Source organism: Nelumbo lutea, chromosome 7, assembly GCF_056320005.1.
Source record: "Nelumbo lutea isolate HS-2025 chromosome 7, American lotus-T2T, whole genome shotgun sequence".
Taxonomy (NCBI): domain Eukaryota; kingdom Viridiplantae; phylum Streptophyta; class Magnoliopsida; order Proteales; family Nelumbonaceae; genus Nelumbo; species Nelumbo lutea.
In genome coordinates, this window is record NC_142690.1 from 48,877,031 (window position 1) to 48,903,751 (window position 26,721).

At 41.0% G+C, this 26,721-nt stretch overlaps 1 protein-coding gene across 3 annotated transcripts in view; it reads right to left on the reverse strand.

Annotated features, from left to right (window-relative positions):
• The window catches only part of LOC148846305 (peroxisomal (S)-2-hydroxyacid oxidase GLO4-like), a 124,247-nt gene that overhangs the window by 31,739 nt on the left and 65,787 nt on the right, over positions 1 to 26,721 (reverse strand). For all 3 annotated transcript variants that reach the window (XM_088955001.1, XM_088955002.1, XM_088955003.1), the window contains one exon: positions 15,163 to 15,232. In XM_088955001.1, the coding sequence (XP_088811127.1) occupies positions 15,163 to 15,232 (70 nt within the window). The remainder of the gene's footprint in view (positions 1 to 15,162; positions 15,233 to 26,721) is intronic.

Sequence of the window (26,721 nt, forward strand, 5' to 3'; positions counted from 1 at the left end):
GACCCACCTACACCCAACAACATGCTTACCAAGAGGAAGAGCAATAAGTTCCCACGTGTGATTGTGTTGTAGAGCAGAGAGTTCCTATTCCACGGCTTGCCGCCACCCTAGGGAGATAAGGGCTTCCTGGTCAGTCTTGGGAATGAAAACAGATGATAGCAATGATATAAAGTTGCGATGAGAAGTAGAAAGGTGAGCAGCTGAAACATAGTGTGAAATAGGATGAGAAGTACAAGTGTGTTTACCTTTCCGCAGAGCAATAGGAAGATCAAGGTCTAAGGGAGAAGAAGCAATGGCAGGATCTGTCGACGAGGGCTGAATTGGAGGAGGGGCTGATGCTCTTCTGTAAGTATACATGTGTTTGATTGGTGGCCTCTCAGTAGTAACTGGCATGAGAGGTGAATCTGCAACTGGAATGGGAACCACGGGAAGGGGATCCACAACAAGGACAGGAAGAGGAACTACAGAGGAAGGAGAAGAAACCACAGTATTCGAGAAAAAATGAACTGATTCAAAGAAGGTGACATCGGAACACACAAATGACTTATGGAAGTTAGGGTTATAGCACTTATACACTTTTTTAGTCATTGAATAGCCAAAGAAGATACACTTAGTAGCTTGTGCATCTAACTTGTCTAAACCAGGCCCTGAGTTTTGAACAAAACAAACACATCCAAAGACTCTTGGGGTGAGAGGAAACGGAGACAAGGTGGGAAACAACACCGAGAAGGGGGATTGACTTCCAAGGATGGACATGGGCATCCGATTGATGAGAAAACAAGATGTGAGGACAGCATCACTCCAAAAATGCTTTGGGACATTCATATTAAGCATCAAAGACCGAGCAGTTTCAAGGAGATGTTGTGGGGTGTAGGCACAAGAAGCTTGATGAATTATCCCATGGTGCTCTAAGTATTGCTGAAATGGTATTGAGGTGTACTCTTTGGCACTGTCGGAGCGAAGAATTTTAATATGAACACCAAATTGGGTACGTATTTCAGCATAAAATTTTTGAAAAATAGAAAACACTTCATTGTGATCTTTCATAAGATAAATCCATGTCATCCTTGAAAAATCATCAACAAAAATTACAAAATACTTATAGCCATTGTATGACATCACTTTGATCGGACCCCAGACATCAGAATGAACTAAAGAAAAAGGACTCGAGACACGACTATCAACTCTTGGACTGAAAGAGACTATGATGTTTCCCAAGCTGACATGATTCACAATCCAAAGATGAAAGATGACTCAAGGAAGGAACCATCAACTTCAGAGCCTTAAGAGAAGGATGACCAAGTCTGCAGTGCCATTGAAGAGGAGTAAGAGAAGACTGAAAAGCTACTGGAGGGCTACCACCATCAAGGTAATACAATCCACCAGCCTCATGCCCTCCACCAATCTTCATCCCCGTCTTGAGATCTTGAAACACATAAGAAGAGGGATAAAAGGTTATGGAACAATTAAGTGACTTGGTTAATCTACTAACAAACATAAGGTTAAAGGGGAACTTGGGAACATATAAAACAGATGATAAAGACAAGGAGGAGAGATCAACATCACCAACACCACATATGGAAGATGTAGAACCATTAGCAAGAGTAACTGTTTGAGATGTGGAGGACCGAGAAAGAGAAGAAAATACATTAGGAGTCCCAAACATATGGTCCGAGGCTCCGGAGTCAATGATCCAGGGTGAAGGCTTGGAAGCCAAGCAAGCCATACCTGAATGGGCAAGGGTTGCTGTGTTCTACTAAGATGTCTGAAGGACCTACTCTTATATTGCACGGGGTATACTCACCATCTCCTTTCCAGAAGCACCAGTAGATGTGGAGGGAATCGGGTCAGTTTGCTGACTTTCAGTAATTGTACCACTACCCTTAGTCACAGCATGGTTAACCCAAGTGTTGGGTGGACCATGTAAATTATAGCAGAAATTAACCGTGTGCCCCTCTAATCCACAGTGTGTACACTTCCTAGGGGCATTACTTTTTCCTTTACCACGACCTCCACTCCGGCCACCAGCACGGTGAAACATGGGACCACCACGGTTACCTGGAAGGCCACAAACACCACCACCACCTCTATTTCCACGGCCTCCTCCTCTAGTCACCACAAAACTAGATCTGTTTGAGAGAGAAGAATGCTCCATAGACTCAATAGATGTCCTCCTGAGACGGGCAAAAACTTCTTCAAGTGAGGGAAGAGCAGACCCCCCAGTATTTGTGCACGGACAGGCTCATATTCAGCCTTCAAGCCCACCAGAAACCTTGTCACATCAAGCTGCTCACGCTGTTGTTGCTGAATCTGAACATCCTGTGTCAGAGGATGATACACATTGAGCTCATTTCGGATATTCCTCAAACTTGCATAGTATTCCTCCAAACTTTGACTGCCTTGCTTCAAATTAAAGTACTTTTAGTACAACTGATACACCCTAGTTGTATTGTCTTGTCCGGAGTACAGTTTCTTAGCATGATCCCAGATTTCTTTAGTTGTATCTAGGAACATAAAGTTCACGCTAATTTTTTGTCCATGCTATTCCACAGCCATGTCATTATTTGTGCATCTTCCTGTTCCCAGTCACTAAACCCCGGAGAATCAGAGGAGGGTTTCTCCTCTCTCACATGTTTTACTTTTTTCTTGGCCTTTAAAAACACCTCCACGGATTTTGCCCATGGTACATAGTTCTCACCATTCAACTTAATTCATTTGAACATTTAGGTAATCTGGAGGAATCATAACACCTGTTTTATTGTCATTCCCATCTCCAATCGATGCCACTTAACTAATTCACCTTCAAATATTCAGCACAACTTCATGCATTCCACAAAACTTATCTCACTCTCAGCACCACCAACTTCTTCAAATACACATTGCACATCAAATACAAAAACTGAAATCACTCAATCATTAAATCAAACACCTGTACTGCACACTGCAGAATCATTCACACACCAAATACAAGGGCTGAAGTCACTCAGCCATTAAACCAAACACAGAAATCAGTATAAACACCACCACACGACACAAGGTTTCACTTTCAACTATTCAGAATCACCCACACACCATTCAACACAATACAACCGCTACCACACCACTGCTGTCGTGAACTTCAGCAGTCGAAAAACTCTACTTTCAGCACACATTTGAGGTAAAAACAGAGAAGAACAAGGCTGATATGCATACTAATCACTTCAAGCCTTCACAAAAAAAATATTTTGAACCAAAACACAGCATTTACAGTCTACTATTTGGGCAAAAAACAAAACTGTTCATACCTGTCCACAAACAGCCCTTTTCGTATCACAGAATAGAGGGCATCTAGTACACAACCGCAACGACCACCACCACAGTAACTGGAGGCATACTCACTTCCAGAACCACAAAACGACCACTCCTTTTTTGGCCTCTTGTTGAGTTTCCACTCAGGCTAGAAGAAAATCGAAGAAAGATGAAATAGTTGGCGGCGAACCCAGGAAGAAGACAAACAATGGGGAAAGAAAAAAAGGGAAAAGAGGACTAGGTTTTATTGCTCTGATACCATGTAGAATCCCTATTCGATTCTAGGTTAAAGTAGAGAAGAAGAGAAAGAAGAAGAAGAGGGGTTCGGTCGGATTAGGAAAATCAATACACCTCTAGCCGACCCACTTGTATTTGTGTCCAATAACATAGTTACAAGAAAGACATATTGTCCCTCATAAGTGATGGGACACATAATTTAAACTTAAATAAAATAGACCTTTCACTCTCAAATAGATAAACCCAAATGACCAAAATACCCCTGATTTGTGTATTCTAACAGATGGCATTGGAGGTATAGCTTCTAGTTTCTCCATAGCTCTTGAACTTGGTTGGCCTTTGTGACAACGAAAGAAGACACAGAAAGGAGGAGGATCAGAGAGGGAGCTAGACCAGTTTCTCCTCATTCCTACACTCCCCTTGAGGAGAAATAGGGAAAAAAGGCTCACTCTCAAAGAAAGAGACACCCATGGAAACATAAAACTTCCGAGAAACAGGATTAAAACGATGGTATCCCTTTTGAGTGAAAGAATACCCTAGGAAGTGAAAGAATGGTAGGATCCATCTAATGGACACCATGAAGGGTGCGGAATGGGTGGGCGAATTTCAAAAAAAAATTCCTACCTTCTTCCAACTGGGAATCGTATTCCCTAAATTTAGAATACATTACTCAAGGATTCTACTTGAACCATAATCAAACCAGATCTGAACCAAAGAAAGCAGGAAAGATTATACCTGATCCGGAGAAACAATATCTCCCAAAGTTGGTGTTCACGCCCAAAGAAGAAACCAAGATCCGCTCCTGCTGAAGATGACACAGCTGTGGAGGGAACGGAACCAGGAGGGTGCGTCCTACACACTGGATTCTTCACAAGAATCATCTGGAAACCTTGAACACCGAATCTTTTTGGTCTTTCTTGCAAGACTGTTGTCAAGAACTGATTTCTTGACTTCCTATTGCTGCAAAGATCCAATCTTCCAACAGGGAATGGCGGATGCTGGAGGAGGAGAAATCCAGGGACGAAGAGGGCAGAACTGTCTCTTCTCTCTGGAGTCTGTGAGAGATCAAATCTCAATTCGCAGGAGGTGTCTCTTGCATACAAAACCCTAGTTCAAAATCTGATATTTCTATTAGGGTTTTCTCCTCTTTCTTCCTGATTAAGAAACCTCCCAATATTTTGGGAGTTATCCCAAATCAAATCAATATTTGGATAGGGGATAATCTTAATCCTATCTGCAGATTAAGTTAGTTAACTCCTGATCTTATCAGGAGGTTACCAGATTCAAATCTAATTTGAATTTGGTCTCTTAGAGTGGATAAGGTTAAAGACCCAATCATTTTACTAACATTAATCTCAGATTCGCCCCATTAACAGGTGATCATATCAGCCTAGTTCAAAATGGGCTTTTGGCCCATTAAGTGTTCAGTGTTTAACTAGTTTCCAATTTGCTGCCCAGTTGGGCTTCTTTGTATGGCGTGGGACCCAAGCATTGATCTACACACCAGCCACATCGGTTCGGCCCAACCTTTATTACAAGGCCCAGCCGAATTCACTGAAAGACTCAGTGACCCCCTTGAGGCCATCACATGGACCCTATGGGCCCAACACTTACATTAAGTGGTCCCTGGGCCAAGCCATCTTATAAAAACCCAGGGACTGTGGGCAGGTGCAAGATTAGCCCATCAGGTATTATCCTAAATGGTTTTACACTTAACCTCTCAACCCTTAATGATCAAGCACTGCCCGACAAGAGAAGACCTCTCTCTCGGCTGCAAGGAATAGTGCCGCACTCTCTACTCACATGGATCCCGAGAATTAAAACCTTTTGCAAATCTTTTGAAACTGTACATATACATATATATATATATATATATTAATTTTGCAAAACAAAATTCCAACGATTGAAATCAACTGCCGGCAGTTTGGTTTCCATCAGAGAGAGTGCATTCCCGATCATTACCATTGTCCGACAAAGGGGCTGATCCTGTCACTATGATCACTCACTTAGATGAATTCTCAGACTGCCCCAACATGTCCAGGTTTTGACCCCCACTAAGGATCTCACTGATTGACACATCAAAGACAGCCCGATCCGACACCTAGTGATGTGTCATAATCGAGTCTAGGGGTCAGGTGTAACTTTCCAGTTTTGCCCATCTGTCTCCAAGGTCTAGGGCAATATTGGAAATCTGGTACGGTTCAAGGGTTCAAGCAATCCCATACTGCATGTGCCTTGGGTCTTACCTTGATGGCCGAAACAAGCCATCCCAACACTTGGTGGCACATCAATATCAGCCTTGGCAGGATAAATCTCCCCAAACTTATCCAATGGTTGTGAACATTTAAAACTAACATAAGTTTCTATAAGTGTCCAGTTTTAGGGTCTTACACAGAATTATACCAATCAACATGAATCAAACATGCACTTTAATTTATTTCCACTAAATAACAAAAGTACATCAAATCCGATTGAAGCTAAGGGCATACAAGACTGTCTAACAGGAAGATGCGGGGAATAGCACGAAAGTCTAATTTTCCACAAGTGGGAGACGGATTTTGGACAAAACAACGACAACCAAACACACGAGGAGGAATGAAAAGAAGGGGAGCCTTAGGAAAAAGAAGCTGATGTGGGGCTTTGCACTCTAACCGACTAGAGGGCATACGGTTGATGAGATAGGTAGCATAAAGGACAACCTCAAGCCAAAATCGTTTTGGGACATTTATATGGATAAGTAAACCCAAGGCCACTTCAAGGAGGTGTCAGTTTTTTCTTTTGGCAACACCATTTTGTTGTGGTGTTCGGGCACAAGAGCTATAATGAAGTGAACCACATGAAGCAAAAAATTCCATGAGATCACTATGAAAATACTCTTTGGAATTATCTGATTGAAAAATTTGGATTTCAGTTTGAAATTGGGTGAAGATCATCCACTGAAAGTCTTGGATAACTTTTGGTACTTCATCCCTTGTCTGCATGGGATATACCCATGTATATTTAGAATAATCATCAATAATGGTAATAAAATACTTGTGGCCACTCTCAGATGGTAAAGTAATCGGGCCCCACACATCAGAATGAACAATGTGAAAAGGAAATTCAGATTTATTATTCTTTGAGGGAAAATGAGTTCTACATTGCTTACTCAATTGAGAAGTTTGACAAGAAAAATCTGAAACTGACACCGACATAAACAATTTTGGAAACTCCACTTTAAAGACTCAAAAGATAAATGACCAAGACGACAATGCCATAAATAGACTTGACTCTTACAGGACTGACTCTTAGACTCTATGACTTGAAGACCAACCTTATTCTCCAACATGTAAAGTCCAACCACCATACATCCTCTACCGATTGTCTTCCCCGAGGCCAGATCCTAGATCACACAGTAAGAAGGGAAAAGGTAACTGAGCAGTTTAAGGAATTTGTAAGGCCAAAAGGAAGAGAAATGGTTCATTGACCAGTTATGGTAGTATATGATCCATCGGCTAGTCTCACCTTGTTTCTTCCAGAAAGGAGGTGATAGGTTTGAAAGTAAGACGCACCGGTCATATGTTTAGACGCTCTAGAATCAATGATCCAGGGAGTGTCAAGGGTATGAGATGTAGCACGGAAGGTTGTGGCAGAGTTACCTGATGTAGACGCAAATGACATCGAGGGAGGAGCATCCATCTAACGAATTGCTCTACCATAGAGTTCTAAGTGGTCATGGAAGGAATTAATAATATCCCCCCTTGGGTCAGATCCAGAGACGTGAGTCAGTGTCACAGTAGTAATGGGGGGTTGATTTTCCTAAGAGGCCATGTTTGCCATAGTGTTCTTTCTTGTACTTGGCTGTCATGACTTTTTGTTCAGATCTGAACTTTGCTTCTTATTCAAATCTTGAGCCCATTTTGGCTTCCCATGGAGATCCCAGCATGTATCTCAGGCGGGTCGAGGTTTCTAGCAATGAATACACCATAGTTTGTCTTTGCCATCTGCCCTTTTTTGAGAGTCCCTTCTCTTAAAAGTGTTCCCACCACCTGTAATCACACTTCCTTTTTGCTGCCAACCCAACTGCATCCCCTCCAGAACTGTTCAAGTTCCTTCTACTTTCTTCAGATTGTACAAGAGCATAAACTTCCTGGATGGAGGGAAGATCCTTGCTACCTAGGATCTAAACTCTAATGGATTCATATGCCAGATTCAAGCCATGTAGAAAAGCAAGCACTCTCTGCTGAGATACAAGTTTCTTGTATAATTTTGCATCTTCATCACACTTCCAATCCACACTCTGATAACGATCTAGCTCCTTCCAGACAGAGGTCAAGTCGTAGTAGTACATAGAAGACACTTCTCCCCCTGTTTACAAGTGGATGATTCTGCCTGTAATTGATAAATCTTTGCATAGTGACGCAACTCAGAATAGGTTGATTTTGCCTGCTCCTAGATTTCATTTGCCGTTTTATCCCACATAAAGTTCCTTCTCATTTGGGGTTGCATAGACACTAAAAGCCAGGACATAACCATGTAGTTCTCCTTCCATCTGGCGAATGGAGAAGATAGGGAAGTTGTGCTCGATTTATTCTTTTGTGTTGGTTTGGCTGTCTTAGTTTGTATGTTTACCCTTTGTTGGGTCTTAAGTCATTAGTTAGTGGGCCTTGTTACTGGGCCTAATCTTACTTAATGTTTATTTCGACTAGGTGTCCCATCACTAATCAGGGGCAGTCTTGTCCATTCATGTAACATTAGGTAATGCCTTTATATATAATTGATTAGGGCTGGCCGATGTGATTTACTGCCGCCCATTTCATTTCTGTTCCTCTTCTTCTTCCTCTTCTACTCTCATTCGACAGCCCTATTTCAGCAAACATGGTATCAGAGCACTGATCTTACGACTGGTTACAGCAGCCGCATCTTCTTCTACTCGCAGGTAACTCTCCAATTCTTCTTGTTGGTTGCTGCAAAGAAACCCTAGGGTTGGTCGTAGAACACAGCTAGACCTACATCTAGGGTTTCCCTTGGTTGTAGGGCCCAAGGGGAGTTAGACCCAGAGGCTGATGCCCTAATAGACACAGTACAGCAGACTGTAGCCATTCGGCTAAGATAGATCTGTGTAAAACAGATCTAGGCGGAAGGACTGATTTCAGCAGTCCTAGAACTGTTCGTGGGTGAAGTGATAACCAGCGGCAGCAGTGTTTAGCACACAGTAGAAGCCAACACAGCAAGTTGCAGTGTAGTACTCGGTGACAGCAGTAACTTGGGCACAGTGTGCAGTGTTTCAGCTCTGTGTCTGGTTCTCAGGACTGAGTTCACAGTGCAGCAAGTTCCGTAAGTGTGAAACAGTTCTCTATACATTGCAGTTACAGTCTTGACACTTACAAGTAAGTGAAGATGTCTTCGATATCCGGGGAAGTGTCTTCTAGAGATGTTAGGGCTTATGGGAGGTCTCCTAATCTGGAGAATCCAAATCTGCATAGCCTACAGATCACAAGTGTGTTGTTGGATGAGTACAACTTCAGGGAATGGTCTGTCTCAGCCATGCTTTTCATCACATCCCGTGAACTCACTGGTTACTTAGACGGGCAGAAGAAGGAACCAGAAGTGGGAAGTGCTGAATATGGAACTTGGCGCAAAGAGAATGCTACAGTTATGTCCTGGCTACTTGCCTCAATGACTCCAAGAGTAGCCAGGACTGTTCAACATTTTTCCACGGTTGCCAAGATATGGGAAAAGGTTTCTAAAACCTATGGGCAGAAAAAGAATAATGCCAGAGTTTACAGATTGAATCAAGATATTGCTGCTTTGAGGCAAGGAGATATGAGTGTTGCAACATATTTTGCTACACTAGAAGGACTATGGGAAGAGTTAGATCACCACCTTATCATTGATTGGGAGAGTGCTGGAGACAAAGAGAAGCATGACAAACAAATTGAAGAGGGTAGAGCATTTAAGTTACTTGCTGACCTAGATCCTATATATGAGAGCATAAGATCCCAAATTCTGGGAAGGGATGAAATGCCAGACTTACATCATGTCTACTACCTTGTGAGGAATGAAGAGGTGAGAAGAAAAGAGATGCAGGTTGATACTCAAACAAAGCTAGCTGAATAGCCTGTGGAGCATTTGGCCCTAATCTCTACAAATCAAAGGGGAAACAGGTACTCTGACAAGAGACATCTGAAGTGCACCCACTGTGGAGGGGAAAGGCATGTGAAAGAGACCTGTTGGGTTCTCCATCCGCATCTGAAGCCAGCTGCATTGAGGAAAGATAAGAAGCATCAGAAGGGTCAATCTGCAAGTGTGAATTTGGCTATGGGTCAAAGTGATGATGGTTCAAAACACACATCTATAGTTACTTCCTCTTCCATGGGACAGACTTCTAATTCCCCTCGAACCGAGTCCTTGGGTTTGATTGCCGATGAGGTAGAGGTACTTAGCCGGGCCCTAGCCCGTCTAAGGACCAATTCTCTTCCATCCTCCTCCCTTGCCAGATCAGGTATTGTCTCTGCCTTTAGTGCTACTAGTTCTATTGATCTTGCCTCTTGGATTATTGATTCTGGTGCAACTGACCACATGACACACATGTCTTCTCTATTTTCTTCCTATCATTTAATGTTTGGCCAAGATAAAATGAGGGTTGCTGATGGTTCTCTCTCTACCATCTCTGGGAAGGGAGTGGTTGACCTAAGCAAGGACCTCTCACTAAAATCTGTCTTGCATGTTCCCAATCTTTCTTCAAATCTCTTATCTGTTTCCAAGCATACCAAAAATTTGAATTGTAGCATAACCTTTTTTCCTACTCACTGTATCTTCCAGGACAGTTTGACGAAGAGAACGATTGGGAGTGGTCATGACTGTGGAGGTCTCTACTACCTTAATGCAGACATCAGTTCGGCCTTGCAAACATCTGCTACGTGTAGTCAGTCCAATGTGGAGTCAATAGCTAGGTTACATCTATGGCATGCTAGGCTAGGTCATTTACCTTTTTCATCATTGGAAGTGTTGTTTCCAGAACTATTCAAAAGTGTTTCAAGTCAAGAGTTAGTTTGTGAAGTCTGTCAACTATCAAAGCAATGTAGAACTGTTTATTCAACTTCAAGTAATGAAATTCGAGCTTCTTTTGACTTAGTCCACTCTGATGTTTGGGGTCCTTCTCCCATTATTTCTGTTGATGGCTTTCGATATTTTATCAGCTTTATTGATCACTATTCTCGATGCACATGGATATACTTATTAAAAGCACGAGAGGAAGTGCCGCGGGTAACCATGACATTTTGCAAAATGATTGAAACACAATTTGGTACGAAGGTCAAACAATTCAGGTCAGATAATGCTGCATAATATTTTGAAAGGTCCTTGAATCTGTTTATGGAGGATGCTGGAATGATTCATCGGTCATCTTGTGCTAGTACCCCCCAACAGAATGGGGTTGCTGAGCGCAAGAACAGGCACCTATTGGAGACTGCTCGAGCCTTACTATTTCAGCACAAAGTTCCTAAAAGCTATTGGTCTCAAGCAATCCTTACTGCATCATATCTAATAAATCGAATGCCATCCAAGGTATTGGGGATGAAAACTCCTTTCTCTGTTCTTTGCCCCCATCTTCCTGACTTTTTTCTTCCACCGAGAGTCTTTGGTTGTGTATGCTTTATACATGTCAAGGATCCGAAGAAGACCAAATTGGATCCTAGGGCTACAAAGGGAATCTTTTTGGGGTACTCCCCTACTCAAAAGGGATACAAGTGTTATGATCCAGTCAATAAGAAGAAATATGTCACAAAGGATGCGGTATTCTTTGAGTCTCAATCCTATTTTCACTCTTCCCAGAATCCTCTTCAGGGGGAGACTAGTGGGATGGAAGAGGATTCTTCTGTTTCCCCATTCTTTGTACCTCTCTCGACCTCAGGTCTTCCATCTTCTCCTCCTGATCCACCTAGTTGTGGTATCCCGGGTGAATCTAGTGAGGCTCCCATTGTACCAGCTACTACTAGTGATGTTGCAAATATTACTGAAGACTCCGGCAAGCTGCAAAGAGATATCAGAATCACCTACAACAGAAGGAAGAAGGGTCCTCTAACTCATGACAGCGACCAATTGGACTCGGATCAACCTGTCTCAGAAACTCAAGGTAATCCTATCAGTTCCTCTGACTTAGATCTTCCTATTGCCCTTCGTAAGTCTACTCGTTCTTGTACTATCAAATACCCCATTGCTGATTTTGTGTCTTACTCACAGTTGTCTCCTCGTTATTGTTCTTTTGTGTCTGCTCTATCTTCTGTGCATGTTCCTACCAGGTATACTGAGGCAGTATCTGACCCAAAATGGAAAGAGGCTATGGATGAAGAAATGAAAGCCTTAATGAAAGCAAGGACTTGGGAATTGGTGGATCTACCAGAAGGGAAAGGTACTGTTGGATGCAAGTGGGTGTTCACTGTGAAGCACAGAGATGATGGATCCATTGAGAGGTACAAGGCTAGACTGGTAGCAAAAGGGTTTACTCAAAAAGAAGGGATTGACTACAAAGAAACTTTTGCTCCGGTGGCAAAACTCAACACAATCCGAGTTCTATTATCTTTAGCTGCAAATTTCTCATGGGAGCTACATCAGTTGGACATGAAGAATGCTTTCTTGAATGACGACCTGCATGAAGAGGTGTTCATGGATCCTCCACCAGGTTATGTCTTTGGCAAGAAGGTATGTAGACTGAGAAAGGCCCTTTACGGCCTTAAGCAGTCCCCTCGAGCTTGGTTTGAGAAGCTATGTGGAGTCATGAAGAAAGGGGGTTACACTCAAAGTGGAGCAGATCATACCCTATTCACAAGGAAGAGAAATGGCAAACTTACGGCACTTATTGTCTATGTGGATGATATGGTAATTACAGGGAATGATCAGGAAGAGATTAAAAGACTAAAGGAGTTTTTGTTTGCTGAATTTGAGATCAAAGATCTGGGCCAACTGAGATACTTTCTTGGGATTGAAGTTGCAAGATCCAAAGAGGGCATCTATATATGTCAGCGGAAATACATCATTGATCTTCTTCAAGAGACAGGCATGATGGGGTGTAGGCCAACCGATACTCCAATAGAACAGAAGCATGGTCTACAGGTGTTAGTAGGAGAGGACTACCCTGATAAGGAAAGATACCAAAAGCTGGTGGGGAAGTTGATTTACCTGTCCCTTACTCGCCCTGACATTGCTTATGCTGTACATGTTGTCAGTCAGTTCATGCACACTCCTAAGATCCCTCGCATGAAAGCTGTGGAAGGATCCTCAGATATTTGAAGTCTTGCCTGGGGAAAGGGATTCTGTTCAGGAAAAACAGTAAAATTGAAGTTGAAGGATATACTGATGTAGATTGGGCTGGCTTTGTTGGGGACAGGAAGTCTACCTCTGGGTACTGTACCTTTGTTGGAGGAAATTTAGTTACATGGAGGAGTAAAAAACAGAATGTGGTTGCAAGATCTCGTGCAGAGGCTGAGTACCGAGCTATGGCTCATGGTGTTGCTGAACTCTTATGGCTGAAGATCCTGCTTGGTGAACTTGGAATAAAGATTGAGTGCCCTCTCAGGTTGTATTGTGACAACAAGGCAGCCATCAACTTTGCAAATAACCCAGTGCAACATGATAGAACAAAACATATTGAGATAGACCGTCACTTTGTTAGAGAAAGAATTGTCTCAGGAGAACTCTGCATTCCTTATACTCCCTCCGAGATGCAGATTGCAGATGTTCTGACTAAAGGGCTAGCTACAGTGAAATTCGTGGACTTACTTGGCAAGCTAAACATGATTGACATCCATGCTTAGCTTGAGGGGGAGTGTTGGTTCGGCTGTCTTAGTTTGTATGTTTACCTTTTGTTGGGTCTTAAGTCATTAGTTAGTGGGCCTTGTTACTGGGCCTAATCTTACTTAATGTTTATTTCGACTAGGTGTCCCATCACTAATCAGGGGCAGTCTTGTCCATTCATGTAACATTATGTAATGCCTTTATATATAATAGATTAGGGCTGGCCGATGTGATTTACTGCCGCCCATTTCATTTCTGTTCCTCTTCTCTTCCTCTTCTACTCTCATTCGACAGCCCTATTTCAGCAAACATTTTGGATCTAACAGTCCTGCTTTGATACCATGTTATCAGTGCAGTGTTGGAAGAGAAGAGGAGAAGAGAGAGGATAGAGAGAAGAGAGAGAGCAGAAGAGAAGGGAAAAGATTGAGAGTCAAAAAGCATGCTGGAGGCGCCAGCTATTTTGTTATATATACTAGGGCGACAACAACTAAAAAATAAAAGGGTAAAAGTACAATAGTACCCCTGCAGTACTATACTTAGGAAAATACAAGCTTTCAATAGTTACAGTGGGTCTTCACCAAGGTTCAACACTTAGTCCTTATTTATTTGTGCTAATCATAGATGAATTGACTAAACACATTCAAAAGGAGGTCCCACGGTGCCAAGTGTTTGCTGATGACATGGTATTCTTTCATGAAACCAATGAGATTAGACGCAAAATTATGTTTATGGACAATTGCATTAGAAACAATAGGTTTTAAAGTAAGGACTAAAATAGAATATATGCAATGCAAGTTTAATAAATAATAATAAGACTGCAAATCAAGGTACACTTAGGATTGGAGACCAAGAGATAACTCAATGTGACCTCTTCTATTATCTTGGTTCAATAATTCATAGCAAAGGAGAGATTGAGGAAGGATGTCACCCATAAAATTATAGCATGATAGACAAAATGAAGGATGCATACGGAGTCTTATGTGATACGCGAGTACAACTTCGGCTAAAAGGAAAGTCTATAAAACAATTGTAAGGTCAGCTGTGTTGTATGGAGCAAAGTGTTGGGTAGTAAAGAAACAACATGTAAAAAAATGAGTGGTAGAAAATGTGAATGCTTAGATTGATGACTAGTAAAAATAGAAGGGATAAGGTTAGAAATGAAGTCATAAGAAGGAACCTAGGAGTAGCCCTAGTAGGTTACAAAATGAGAGAAAATAGATTAAGATGATTTGGTCACGTTCATAGAAGGCCGTCTACAGCACCTGTTAGAAAAAAGTGACCTGTCACAAGTTGAAGGGGCTAGAAGAGCTAGGGAAGACTGAATTTGTGTGGAAGTAATAAGAAATTATTTAAGTGACCATAGTTTAACAATGGATATAGTGTCGGCAAGATATGATTTGCAGCAAATTAAGAAAGATATGATTTTCTGCAAATTTAGAATGATTTGATTGATTACAAATTTGATTTGATTGATCACAGATTTGAATAAATTTAGGAAAGTCATATCCTAGGATTAAGGGAAAGATTTAATCAATCCCTAATTGAGAGAGATTCTAGGAGTAATTGAGAGAGATCCTAGGAGTTTGTCTCTTGTATATTTTTCTATTTAAGCTGTATGCTCAACATGTTCTTTCAACACATTATCAGTACAGAAGCATTTCTTCTTCTCTCCCTCTTCATTTCTTCTTCTCTTCCTCTTTATTTTTCCACATATAGCATTGAACATAATGGAATGGTGAAGTTAGATTCATGTAGCCGACCCCATATAGTTGGGACAAGGCTTAGATGATGATGATGATGAAATAATGAATAGTATTAAAAAAATGATGAGATAAATGTGGATCCACTGAATCCATGATATACCATCTTCTGCTGTGATCACCCCCTTAATGAGAATTGGCAAGTTTGTTACAGATTTCAACCATCCAATATCCTGCAATGGTTGTGCTGACCTTGTAAGCCAATCTTTTTTTTATTGCTAATAAAATTATATTATATCAAATGAATCAGAAAAAAAAAAGTGTGCTATAATGCAATAGTTGAATATAGAAAAAAAATAATGTAAATTCATTATTTATCATATAATGAGATTGACTAGACAACCAAGATCTATCTGCACTTTCATCAAAATCTCCATTTTATTCTCCTATTATCTTCTCTTTTCCACTTTTCTTTCCCTTCTCCATTCAAGATATATTAATATTTGTAATTTACATTTTTCTGTGATGAAAACACTGAACCAATGGAAATGTGCATTCTGGTTCAGTTTTGTGTCTATTTGTTTGAGATACAAGTTTCCCTTGAAAAAGAATATAAACATGCATTGAAATTCATGTTCTCTCAAAATTGATGTAAATTTAACAACCCGTGATTGATGTAAATTAGTCAATGACTTGTGGACATTTTCTATTGAAATTTTGTTTTCTCTGTTATTTCTTTTGTCTAAACAAATGGGTGGAAAAATTTACCCATATTTGTTCCCTGATGCTCCATTTGGAAGGAGTACAAATACAAATATGTCCAGTACAAATACATACTAAATAATACAAAATACATGGTTTTGCACTCTACATATTTGTATTTTTACTCCTTCCAAACTGAGCCTAAACAAACAAACAAGATGAGTACAAACACCAGTGCATGGCTGAACCAGATTTACTTTCATGGTTTTCACACCTGTTTTCATTTACTATAATACGTTGCATTTTGCAACACAAGCAAACACAGCTTTAGTATCAGAGCAGGAAATAGAAAAGGAGCCTTCTACTCATTGTACATCATTGCAAGCCCTGTTGATGTCATTGGCCATACAGATGGTGTCAAACCATATGGTCAACCATGTCCTAGATTCTGAGAAGTTTCAGATTTAGGGGAATATTCATGATGTTTTTTTCTTGAATTTTAAGACAGAGATTCTTTAAACAGCCTGGGACTAATGATATGACATATTCAAAGTGGGAGCAGAAAAACCTTATGTACATCCTTGGTTATCAAATTTCATGGAGCCACATAAACTAGAAACTATATGTTCCTAGGCTCCTAGCAACAGCTAAGGGATATGTAATCAAGCATATGAGAACCATTCCTATGTCCAAAACGCCTCCAGGATCTACAAGTTGTGTCATGAAGTGAGTAATCTTAGCGGGAGAAGTTTGTTTCTTTGTACTTCTCTACCCTTCATGCCATATAAAGAGGAGATTATTTTTATTTATTTATTTATTTATTTATTTATTTATTTGATAAATAACATGATTTCATTAAAACTTTATAAAGACCAAATGTATAATATGAAAACAGAAACAAATGGTTGAAGATTTCTGTTCTAATTTCATTGAGAAGATCTGTACAAATATATACAACTTCTAAGAATCAATCTAGGAGCTATTCTAGGAAACTAACCGACTAATTTAGCCTAAAGAAAAAAAAGGAAACTAAATCACAGCCTAAAAAAGGAAAATAATCACAGCCTAAATAAGAAAATAAATAACTAAAAAAAAATAGGAAAGATTTTGACTTGGATTCCACAAGGAATAATCCTCGTCATCCTTTTCCAACACTCCCCCTCAAGCTGGTGAATGTATATCAATCATTCCCAGTTTGGATACATTTGTCTCAAACCTGACCCTAAGTAATGGTTTAGTGAGGATGTCTGCTTCCTGTAATCCAGATGGCACATAGGATAGACAATTTTTTCCACTTTCGATCTCTGATTTGATGAAATTTCTGTCAATGCGAACATGCTTCATTCGATCATGTTGAATAGGGTTGTGTACAATTGCTATTGCTGACTTACTGTCACTACACAGTTTCATTGGACTATCAAGTGGAACATTTAAGTCTGACAGTAGTCGTTCAAGCCATATTAACTCACAAATCCCTTGTGCAATTGCCCTGTATTTTGCTTCTGCACTACTTCTGGACACAACAGTTTGCTTCTTACTTCGCCATGTAACAACAATCCCCCAAACCTTTGTACAATATCCTGTAGTAGACTTAATGTCCTTAACCGAACCAGCCCAATCAGCATCTGCAAATCCCTCAACTAACCGGTTATCACTTTTCTTGAACAATACCCTTGCCAGGAGTTCCTTTCAAATATCTAAGGATCTAATCAATAGCACACTGATGTCTCTCGATTGGAGCATGCATAAACTGACTAACTATGCTAACACTATAGGCAATATCGGGCCTAGTAAGTGATAGATAGATTAGATTTCCCACAAGATGTTGATATCTCTCTTTGTTAGCTGGAGGATCATTCTCAGAGATCTTATGCTTCCAATTCTTCTCCAGTGGAGTGCTGGCTAGACGACAACCAAGCTTCCCGGTTTCCTTCAACAGATCTAGGATGTATTTTCTTTGAGAAATGAAAATACCAGTTTTGCTTCTAGCAATTTCCATCCCAAGGAAATACTGAAGTTTTCCAAGATCCTTAACTTTGAACTCAGATTGTAGTAGGCCCTTGAGATTCGTAATCTCATCATTGTCATCACCCGTGATTACCATTTCACCAACATACACAATCAAGATTGATTTTTTTCCATCCCTTGGCTGTTTTATGAATAGGGTGTGATCTGCCTGTCCTTGTGTGTATCCAAATCTTTTCATAACTATGCTGAATCGAGTGAACCATGCCCTGGGAGATTGTTTTAACCCATATAGAGACTTCTTCAATTTACACACTGATCCTGGTTTTTCTTTGTCTTTGAAGCCAGGAGGCAGCTTCATGTAGACTTTGAAGAAAACTGAAGAGAGTAGACCTTGAGAGTGAGAGTTTCAAACCTAATTCTCTCTCAACACCCTAACAGTATTTTATTAAGACAGATTTGAATAATTACAAGGAGGCCCTTAGTTGGGCAAGAATTTACGAAGAACATAATATAGATAGGATGGGCCCAGAATAAGGCCCATTATAGAAAAACATAAATAATAAGAAAGAATAAACAGCCTATGGGCCATTCGGCCCATCTTCTCTACACTCCCCCTCAAGCTGAGCATAGATGTCAATTGAAGAAAACTGAAGAGAGGAGAGCTTGAGAGTTCGGCAATGAGGGTCTGAGAATGAGAGTTTCGAACCTACACTCTCTCAGCACCCTAACACTATTTTATTAAGATAGATTTGAATAATTACAAGGAGGCCCTTAGTTGGGCAAGAATTTACAAAGAACTTAATATAGACAGGACGGGCCCAGAATAAGGCCCATTACAGAAAAACATAAATAACAAGAAAGAATAAACAGCCTATGGGCCATTTGGCCCATCTTCTCTACATCAATCATGCCAAGCTTGCTAGTATCATGCTGAAGTTTTGCCTTGGGAATGCCTTTGGTGAGAAAATCTGCCAACTGTCTTTCAGATGTGATGAAAGGAAGATATACTTCACCCGAAGAGACCCTTTCCCTAATGAAATGTCGATCAACTTCAATATGCTTAGTTCTATCATGTTGCACTGGGTTGTGAGCAATGTTGATGGCAGCCTGATTATCACAGTACAACATCATTGGCTTGTCATGTTCAACCCCAAGTTCCTCCATCAATGATTTTAGCCATAATAATTCAGAAACTCCATGTGCCATGGCCCTGTATTTTGCTTCAGCGGAAGACCGAGCAACAACGATTGTTTCTTGCTTCTCCAAGAAACAACATTACCAACCACCAAGCTGCAATACCCAGAAGTAGATCTTCTGTCATCAATGTTTCCGGCCCAGTAGCATCGGTGTAGGCTTCAAGTTTCATATGACCATGCTTGGCAAACAGAATTCCCTTTCCTGGGGAGCCCTTTAAATAACATAGGATTCGCTCTGTTGCTGCCATATGAGTGTCTCGGGGAGCATGCATGAATTGGCTAATGAAACTGACAGCATATGCAATATCTGGCCGAGTCATGCATAGGTACAAAAGTTTCTCAAGAAGTCTCTGAAAGATTCCTTTGTTTTAACAATGTCCCATCTGAGGCAGAGAGTTTATGACTCATATCAATAGGAGTAGCAACTGGTCTAGCACCCATCTTTCCAGTTTTAGAGAGCAAGTCAAGAACATACTTCCTTTGGGAGATAAGAATCCCATCCTTGGATCGAGCCACTTGTATGCCAAGTAAGTATCTCAATTCCCCCAAATCTTTAATCTCAAAGTCTGTATGGAGAAAAGATTTTAGATCATGAATTCCTGAAACATCATTACCAGTCACTACAATATCATCTACATACACAATGAGGTATACTACCAGAGGTCCACTCCTCTTCACAAAAAGAGTATGATCGGACTGTGTCTGCACATAACCAAAGTTAACAAGTGCTGTTCTAAATCTCTCAAACCATGCTCTAGGGGACCGTTTTAGTCCATAAAGGGATTTCTTCAACTTGCATACCTTCCCTTTCATATCAGTTCTATACATCCCTGGAGGAAGAGACATATAAGCCTCCTCATGTAATTCACCATTCAGAAATGCATTGTTCACATCCAATTGATAAAGGGGCCAGTCAAAGTGAGCAGCTAAAGATAGAACAACCCTCACAGATGTCATCTTGGCAACAGGTGCAAAGGTCTCCAAATAATCAATCCCATATGTCAGTGTATAGCTTTTTGCAACCAGCCTGACCTTGTACCTTTCAATGGTGCCATCAACTCGGTATTTGATAGCAAAGACCCACTTGCAACAGACTGGATCCTTCCCTTTAAGCAAATCCACCACTTCCCATGTGTCATTCTTGTGTAGGGCATTGATTTCAGATCTCATAGCACCCCTCCATTATGGAATCTTAAGAGCTTCTGACACAGACCTGGGAATAGGGTTAGAAGCAACAGAAGAGAGATAAGCAAAGTATGAAGGTGAAAGCAATCTATAAGAAAGGTGCTTGGAAATGCAGTGTGCAGTGCACTTCCGTTTTCCTTTCCTAACAGCAATGGGAATATCAAGGTCAGGGAAGGATGACCCCAAAGGTGCTGAAACTGTACCTGTTGTCTCATCTGTGACTGGAAGTGTATGAGGCTCATGTGTTGTAGGAGAAACAACCTGTACATTTCTGGATCATTGCCTTTGATACACCTTGGGATTGAGGATAGGACGAGGAGGTAGAGGTTGAAAAGCACTGGGACAGGGAGAATGGAATGACTGACCCACCCTTGATACATTTGAAGGAGAAGCAGACACATCAAAAGTCTCAACTGGGAGAGGAAGAGGAAGAGCAAACACCTATGACAAATCCTCTCCCTATGGACAATGTCCTTCTGGAGAGGAACCATAAAAGGGAGAAAGGTCATCAAAGGTGACATCCATTGAGACATACCGAGTGCCAGTCTTTGGATTAAAACAACAGTAACCCTTCTGTGTGGGGGAATAACCAAGGAAGATACACTTTTGAGCTTTGGGTTCAAATTTATGCCTTTGGACACTTGGAACATGTACATAACAGGTGCAGCCAAAGACACGAAGAGGAACAGGAAAAGGGTCATTGTCCGGATGAAGGAGATTGAAGGGAGACTTAAACCCCAAAACCCTGGATGGCATACGGTTTATAAGGTAGGTAGCAGTAAGAACAGCATCACCCCAAAACCTTGTAGGAACATGTGAGGCAAATAACATGCTTCTTGCAACTTCAACAATATGCCTAATTTTCCTTTCAGCAACTCTATTCTGTTCTAGGGTCCTAACACAGGAGATTTGATGAATAACCCCAATGTCAGAGAGATAGCAGGATAGGTTCTTCTCAAAATATTCTTTTGCATTGTCAGATCTGAAAATTTTAATCCTTGTATTAAATTGAGTTAGAACAAATTCATGGAATTGTCTTACAAGCCTTGGAACTTCATCACGGGATTTCAGCAGGAATATCCAAGTGAACCGAGAAAAATCATCAATAAACAGGATAAAATATTTGTAGCCACCCATGGAGGGTAAGTGGTAAGGCCCCCACACATCAGAGTGCACAATATTAAAGGGAAAAGAAGATCTTTTATTGCTCAAAGGATAATTGTTTCTACAATGCTTTGATAACTCACAAGACTCACAATGAAGACTGGACAAACTAATTTCCTTAAACAGTTCAGGGAATAGATGACTCAAGGCAAAAAAAGACAGATGACCAAAACGACGATGACACAACATAATCTGACTAATAGACTCTGAAGAAATAGATCCGAGAGCAACATTCCCATGATGATCAGTGCATTGTCCCAGAGTATCAAGCAGGTATATTCCGTTCGCCTCATGGCAACTCCCAATCACCTTCTGAGACTCCAGATCCTTGAAAAACATAGTAGGAAGGGAAAAAGGTCACATAACAGTTTAGTGACTTTGTTAAACTACTTACAGACAATAAATTTGTATTTAGTTTAGGTACATGAAGGGCAGAAGGTAGGAACAAGGAATCCGTAGCCTTGATGGTTCCCTTACCAGAGATAGGGGCAAGTGAACCATCAGCTAAAGTGATTTTATCATGTCCAGGAAGCAAGTCATATGAAACAAACAAGGTAGAAAGGTTGGTCATATGGTCAGAAGCACCTAAGTCAATAATCCAAGGGATCTTGAGATTACTTGAAGTGGTTGCATGATTGGTAGAAGACCATATACCTGAGTGAGCAAATGTAGAAGAAGCAGAATTTCCTGAAGGGTTGGAAGGAGAAGTCATATCACTCAGCTGACTGATCATCTTCCCAAACTTTTCATATTCTGCTCTCATGGCTGCCAACTGTGCACAAGTAGACATCTCTTCAGTATAGTATTTGTCACTATCTGGCCCGACAACTACATTTGCACTTCCTGATCTTTTACTATCATATTTTTTTTGAAACAGAATGGGAACAATATTATGATGTAATTTCCAGCACTTGTCTTTGGTGTACTTCGACTTCTTGCAGTACTCACATATAACTTCTTTCTTTCCTGTGCCACCAAAAGTTCCAGCACTCCCTTTAGGTTTAACCCCCATATTCGCAAAGTGATCACTAATATCAGCCCCTTGAACCTGGACGACCCTTCTGCTCTCTTCACTACTCACCAATGCATAAGCTTGTGGCAATGAGACAAACTCCTTAGACAGAATATTCTGTTCTGTGATATCATATTCTGGGTTTAGTTCGGTTAAGAACTCAAACACCCTGCTCCTTTCAACCAATTTTCTATAGGTCTCTGCATCATTGGTGGTGTCTCAAGTTACAGCTTCTATTAGGTCAATCTCTTGCCATAGAGACTTCAGGGTTGAGAAATATACAGCTAGAGGTTTCTCCCCTTGCCTTAAATTCTTTACATCACTTCTCAATTTATATGCTCTGGCCACATTGAGTTTTTGGGAATAGGTTTCTGCAACACTATCCCAAATTTCCTTTGCTGAATTCATCCATAGGTAGTATTGGCTAATTTGTGGCTGCATTGAGTTCACAAGCTACCCAATGACTGTGTAATTTTCTTGCATCCACTTCTCATAGGATGGATCATCTTCTGGGGGAGCCTTCTTGCTCCTAGAAATGAACCCCTATTAGACAGTTTTGTATGCCCTTAGCTTCAATCAAAATGATGTACTTTATGAGTTTATTGTAAATGAATAAAAGTGCATATTTGATTCATGTTCCCTTGGTATGTTTCTGTGTAATACCCTTAAACTGGACACTTTATGAGACTTGTGTTAGTTTAGAATGTTCACAGCCAGTGGGTCGGTCTGGGGAGACCTATCCTGACAAGGCTGACATTGTGGTGCCACCAAGTCGGTTGGGGTGGCTTGTCTCAGCTACCGGGGTGAGACCCTAGGCACATACAGTGTGGGATTAATTGAATCTTTGAACTGGACCAGATTTCCAGTATTGCCCTGGACCTTGGAGATTGATGGGCAAAACTGGAAAGTTACACCTGACTCCTAGACTCGATTCTGATACTACACTAGGTGTCGGATTAGGCTGTCTTTGATGTACCAATCAGTGAGATCCTTAGCGGGGGTCAAAACCTGGGTATGTTGGGACAGTCTGAGAATTCATCTGAGTGGGTGATCATAGTGACAGGATCAGCCCCTTTGTCGGACAAAGGTAATGATCAGGGATGCACTCTCACTGATGGAAACCAAGACTGCTGGCAGCCGATTTCAATCGTTGAGATTTGTTTTGCAAAATATATTTTATATGAGATATAAAAGTATATACATTATGGTTTTGAAATGATTCGCAAAAGGTTTTAATTCCCGGGATCCATACTTGAGAGAGTGCAACACTGTTCCTTGCAGCCGAGGGAGAGGTCCTCTCTTGTCGGGCAGTGTATGATCATTATGGGCTGAGAGGTTAAGTGTAAGACCATTGAGGATAATACCTGATGGGCTAATTTTGCATCTGCCCACAGTCCCTAGGTGTTACAAGGTGGCTTGGCCCAAGGACCACTTAGGATAAGTGTTGGGCCCATAGAACCCATCTGATGGGTTTCAGGGGGTGCACTGTCCATAACAGTGTATTCGGCCAGGCCTTGTAACAAAGGCTGGGCTGAACCCATGTGGCTGATGTGTAGATCAATGTTTGGGTCCCACGCCATACAAGGAAGCCCAACTGGGCAGCAGTTTGGAAGGCTAAATGAATACATAATCCTAAATGGGCCTTAAGCCCATTTCAAACTGGGCTAATTTGATTAGTCACTTAAGGGGCGAATTCTAAGATAAGATTAGCTGATAGGATTGGGCCCACACCCTATCCACTTAGAGAGTCCAAGATCTGAATAAGATTTAGATCTGGAAACTTCCTAATTAGATTAGGAGATGGCTGATCTAATCTGCAGATAAGATAAGGGTTATCCCTTATCTTAAAGGGACTTCTAATCCAGATATGATTTGGGTTAGCAACTCCTAATGGGATTAGGAGCTGATCCCTTTAAGTCTATAAAGGAAGAGGGGGCGGCAGCCTTTAGACACAACAGACAACCACCGGCAATAGTCTTGTCTTCAGAGCTAAAATCACAGAAGAGAGAATTCTGCACCCTGCAAATACTCTCTTGCCGCCTCCTTCCTACAACCGCCGCCTACAGCAGTTCGATCTCCATTCCTTGGGAGAAATCAAGATTGGATCTTGATTCCAATCTTTTGGAGAAAAGATTGGTGGGAGTTGTATTCACAAGCCGTCCAGGTGATTCTTGAGAAGGATCAAGTTCTTTTGGAAGAACACTGCTGATTTTGCTCCACCCTGCGCTGTGCCATCTTCAGTGGGAGCAGATTTTGGATCCTACCTTGGGCGTGAACACCTCCATTGAGAGATATTATTTCTCTGTATCAGGTATTATCTCTCCCTACTCCTTTTGGTTCAGATCTAGTTCAGTTTATGGTTCAAGAATGATCCTTGAAAATATGATTTTCTAAATAGGGAATTCGATTCCCAGTTGAAGGGAGAGAAAATTTTTTGAAATTCGCCCCCTTTATTCCTCAATCTTTGGGCGTCCATATGATGGATTTCCTATCCCTTCACCCCCACTTTCCTCTACTACATGCATAAATCTTTACTGATTGTGACCATGCCAGATAATTAGTTCCATCTAGTTTGACTGTGGTCATAGTCAATAAAGAATCACTTGGAGTCCCCTGAACCAGTCCATATTCAGCACCATTCTTGTTTTCAAACTCTGAGGAGTACATCATGTAAACACTTCAAATATGATTTCAGATGACTTCTACAAGTATACTGAATGAGGACGAGCAAGGACTGAGTTCAACCGACCTCAAGAAGGCAATACACAAGGCCAAACTACACCCGAAAGTTGTGAGAACCAAGACTGAAGCAGAAACTTCTACACGAGTCACCAAAACAGATTGGTTCGGCCTTCAAGAATAGAAGCTTCTAGGCACTGTGCACTCAACCAAAGTTCCTTTTCAAATCTGGGACTTCAAGGTAATCACCAAAGAAATAGCCAAGAAGAGTGAATACCAATCGGTATTGCTGAAAATGCCTTTTTACAAACACAGTGTGGGCAATAGAGACGACCCCATTGTCAAAAAAGAAAAAAAGGCCTCAAGAGCAGTCCGTACAGTCCCCCAAAACAGCCAAATAGAAGAAACAATCCACAGCTCTTGATACAAGGATGTTTTGGCAGTTTTGACAGTCCAAGAAGGAGTGAAAACAGCCCAGAAATTTCTGGGTTAAACCAGATTAAAGGGCAGCTGAAAGCTGTACAGAAACAACCCAGAAATTTCGGACACTTCAACAGTCCAAAAACACCAAAAAAATAACCCAGAAATCTGAGCACAACTTACAATTTCGAGCTTCAAATCAGAATCGAGCTGTTCCCCTTCCTCTTTTTTTTCTCTGATTCTTCCTGGCCACCGAACCACTTCTCCAAGAGATTCGAGTCTTGGGCACTTCCAATGACCTCCAAGAATCAGGCAACACGAGCTAAAGCTTCCAGCCCTAGAATATTGAAGTTCAGGCCTGCTCTGATACCATGAAGAAAACTGAAGAGAGTAGACCTTGAGAGTTCGGCAATGAGGGTTTGAGAGTGAGAGTTTCGAGCCTAACTCTCTCTCAGCACCCTAACACTATTTTATTAAGATAGATTTGAAAAATTACAAGGAGGTCCTTAGTTGGGCAAGAATTTACAAAGAACATAATATAGACAGGATGAGCCTAGGATAAGGCCCATTACAGAAAAACATAAATAATAAGAAAGAATAAACAGCCTATGGGCCATTCAGCCAATCTTCTCTACAAACTTCTTCATCAAGAGTTCCATTCAGGAAAGCATTTGAAACATCCATTTGGTGCAATTCTCAATCCAAGTTGGCTGCCATAGATAAGAGAACCCGTATAGAGTTCAATTTTGCAACTGGTGCAAAAGTTTCTTCATAGTCAAGCCCGTATGTTTGCGTATACCCTTGAGCAACCAAACGTGCCTTGTATCTCACTATTTTCCCTTCCAAGCCTACTTTCACCATAAAAATCCACTTACAGCCCACTAATTTCTTCCCTTCAGGCATGTTTACAACTTCCCATGTATTATTGTCATTTAGTGCCTTCATCTCTTCCAAAACAGTAGCCTTCCATTTTGAATCTCTCAAGGCATCATATATATTTGCAGGAATTGTTTCATTATCAAGTTGAGATACAAATGCCCTGTGAGTGTTAGATAAATGCCCTGGGGCAAAGACACAGGAAGAGATATCGAAGGTCCCAATGATTATTTTCAATTAAGTTCTCCCCTTGAAGAGAATCATGGGAATAGAAGGATTGATCTTCTAGGAATGTAACATCATAGGATACATAGAATTTTTTTGTGACAGGATTGTAACATTTATATCCTTTTTTAGTGGGAGAGTATCCTATGAAGATACATTTGATGGCCTTTGGATCAAGTTTTCCTCGAGTAGGACTGGTATTATGAACAAACACAGAGCACCCGAATATTTTTGGTGGGAGAGAGTTGAGTAAGCGAATATGAGGGAATTCTTTTTGGAGACAACTGACTGGTGT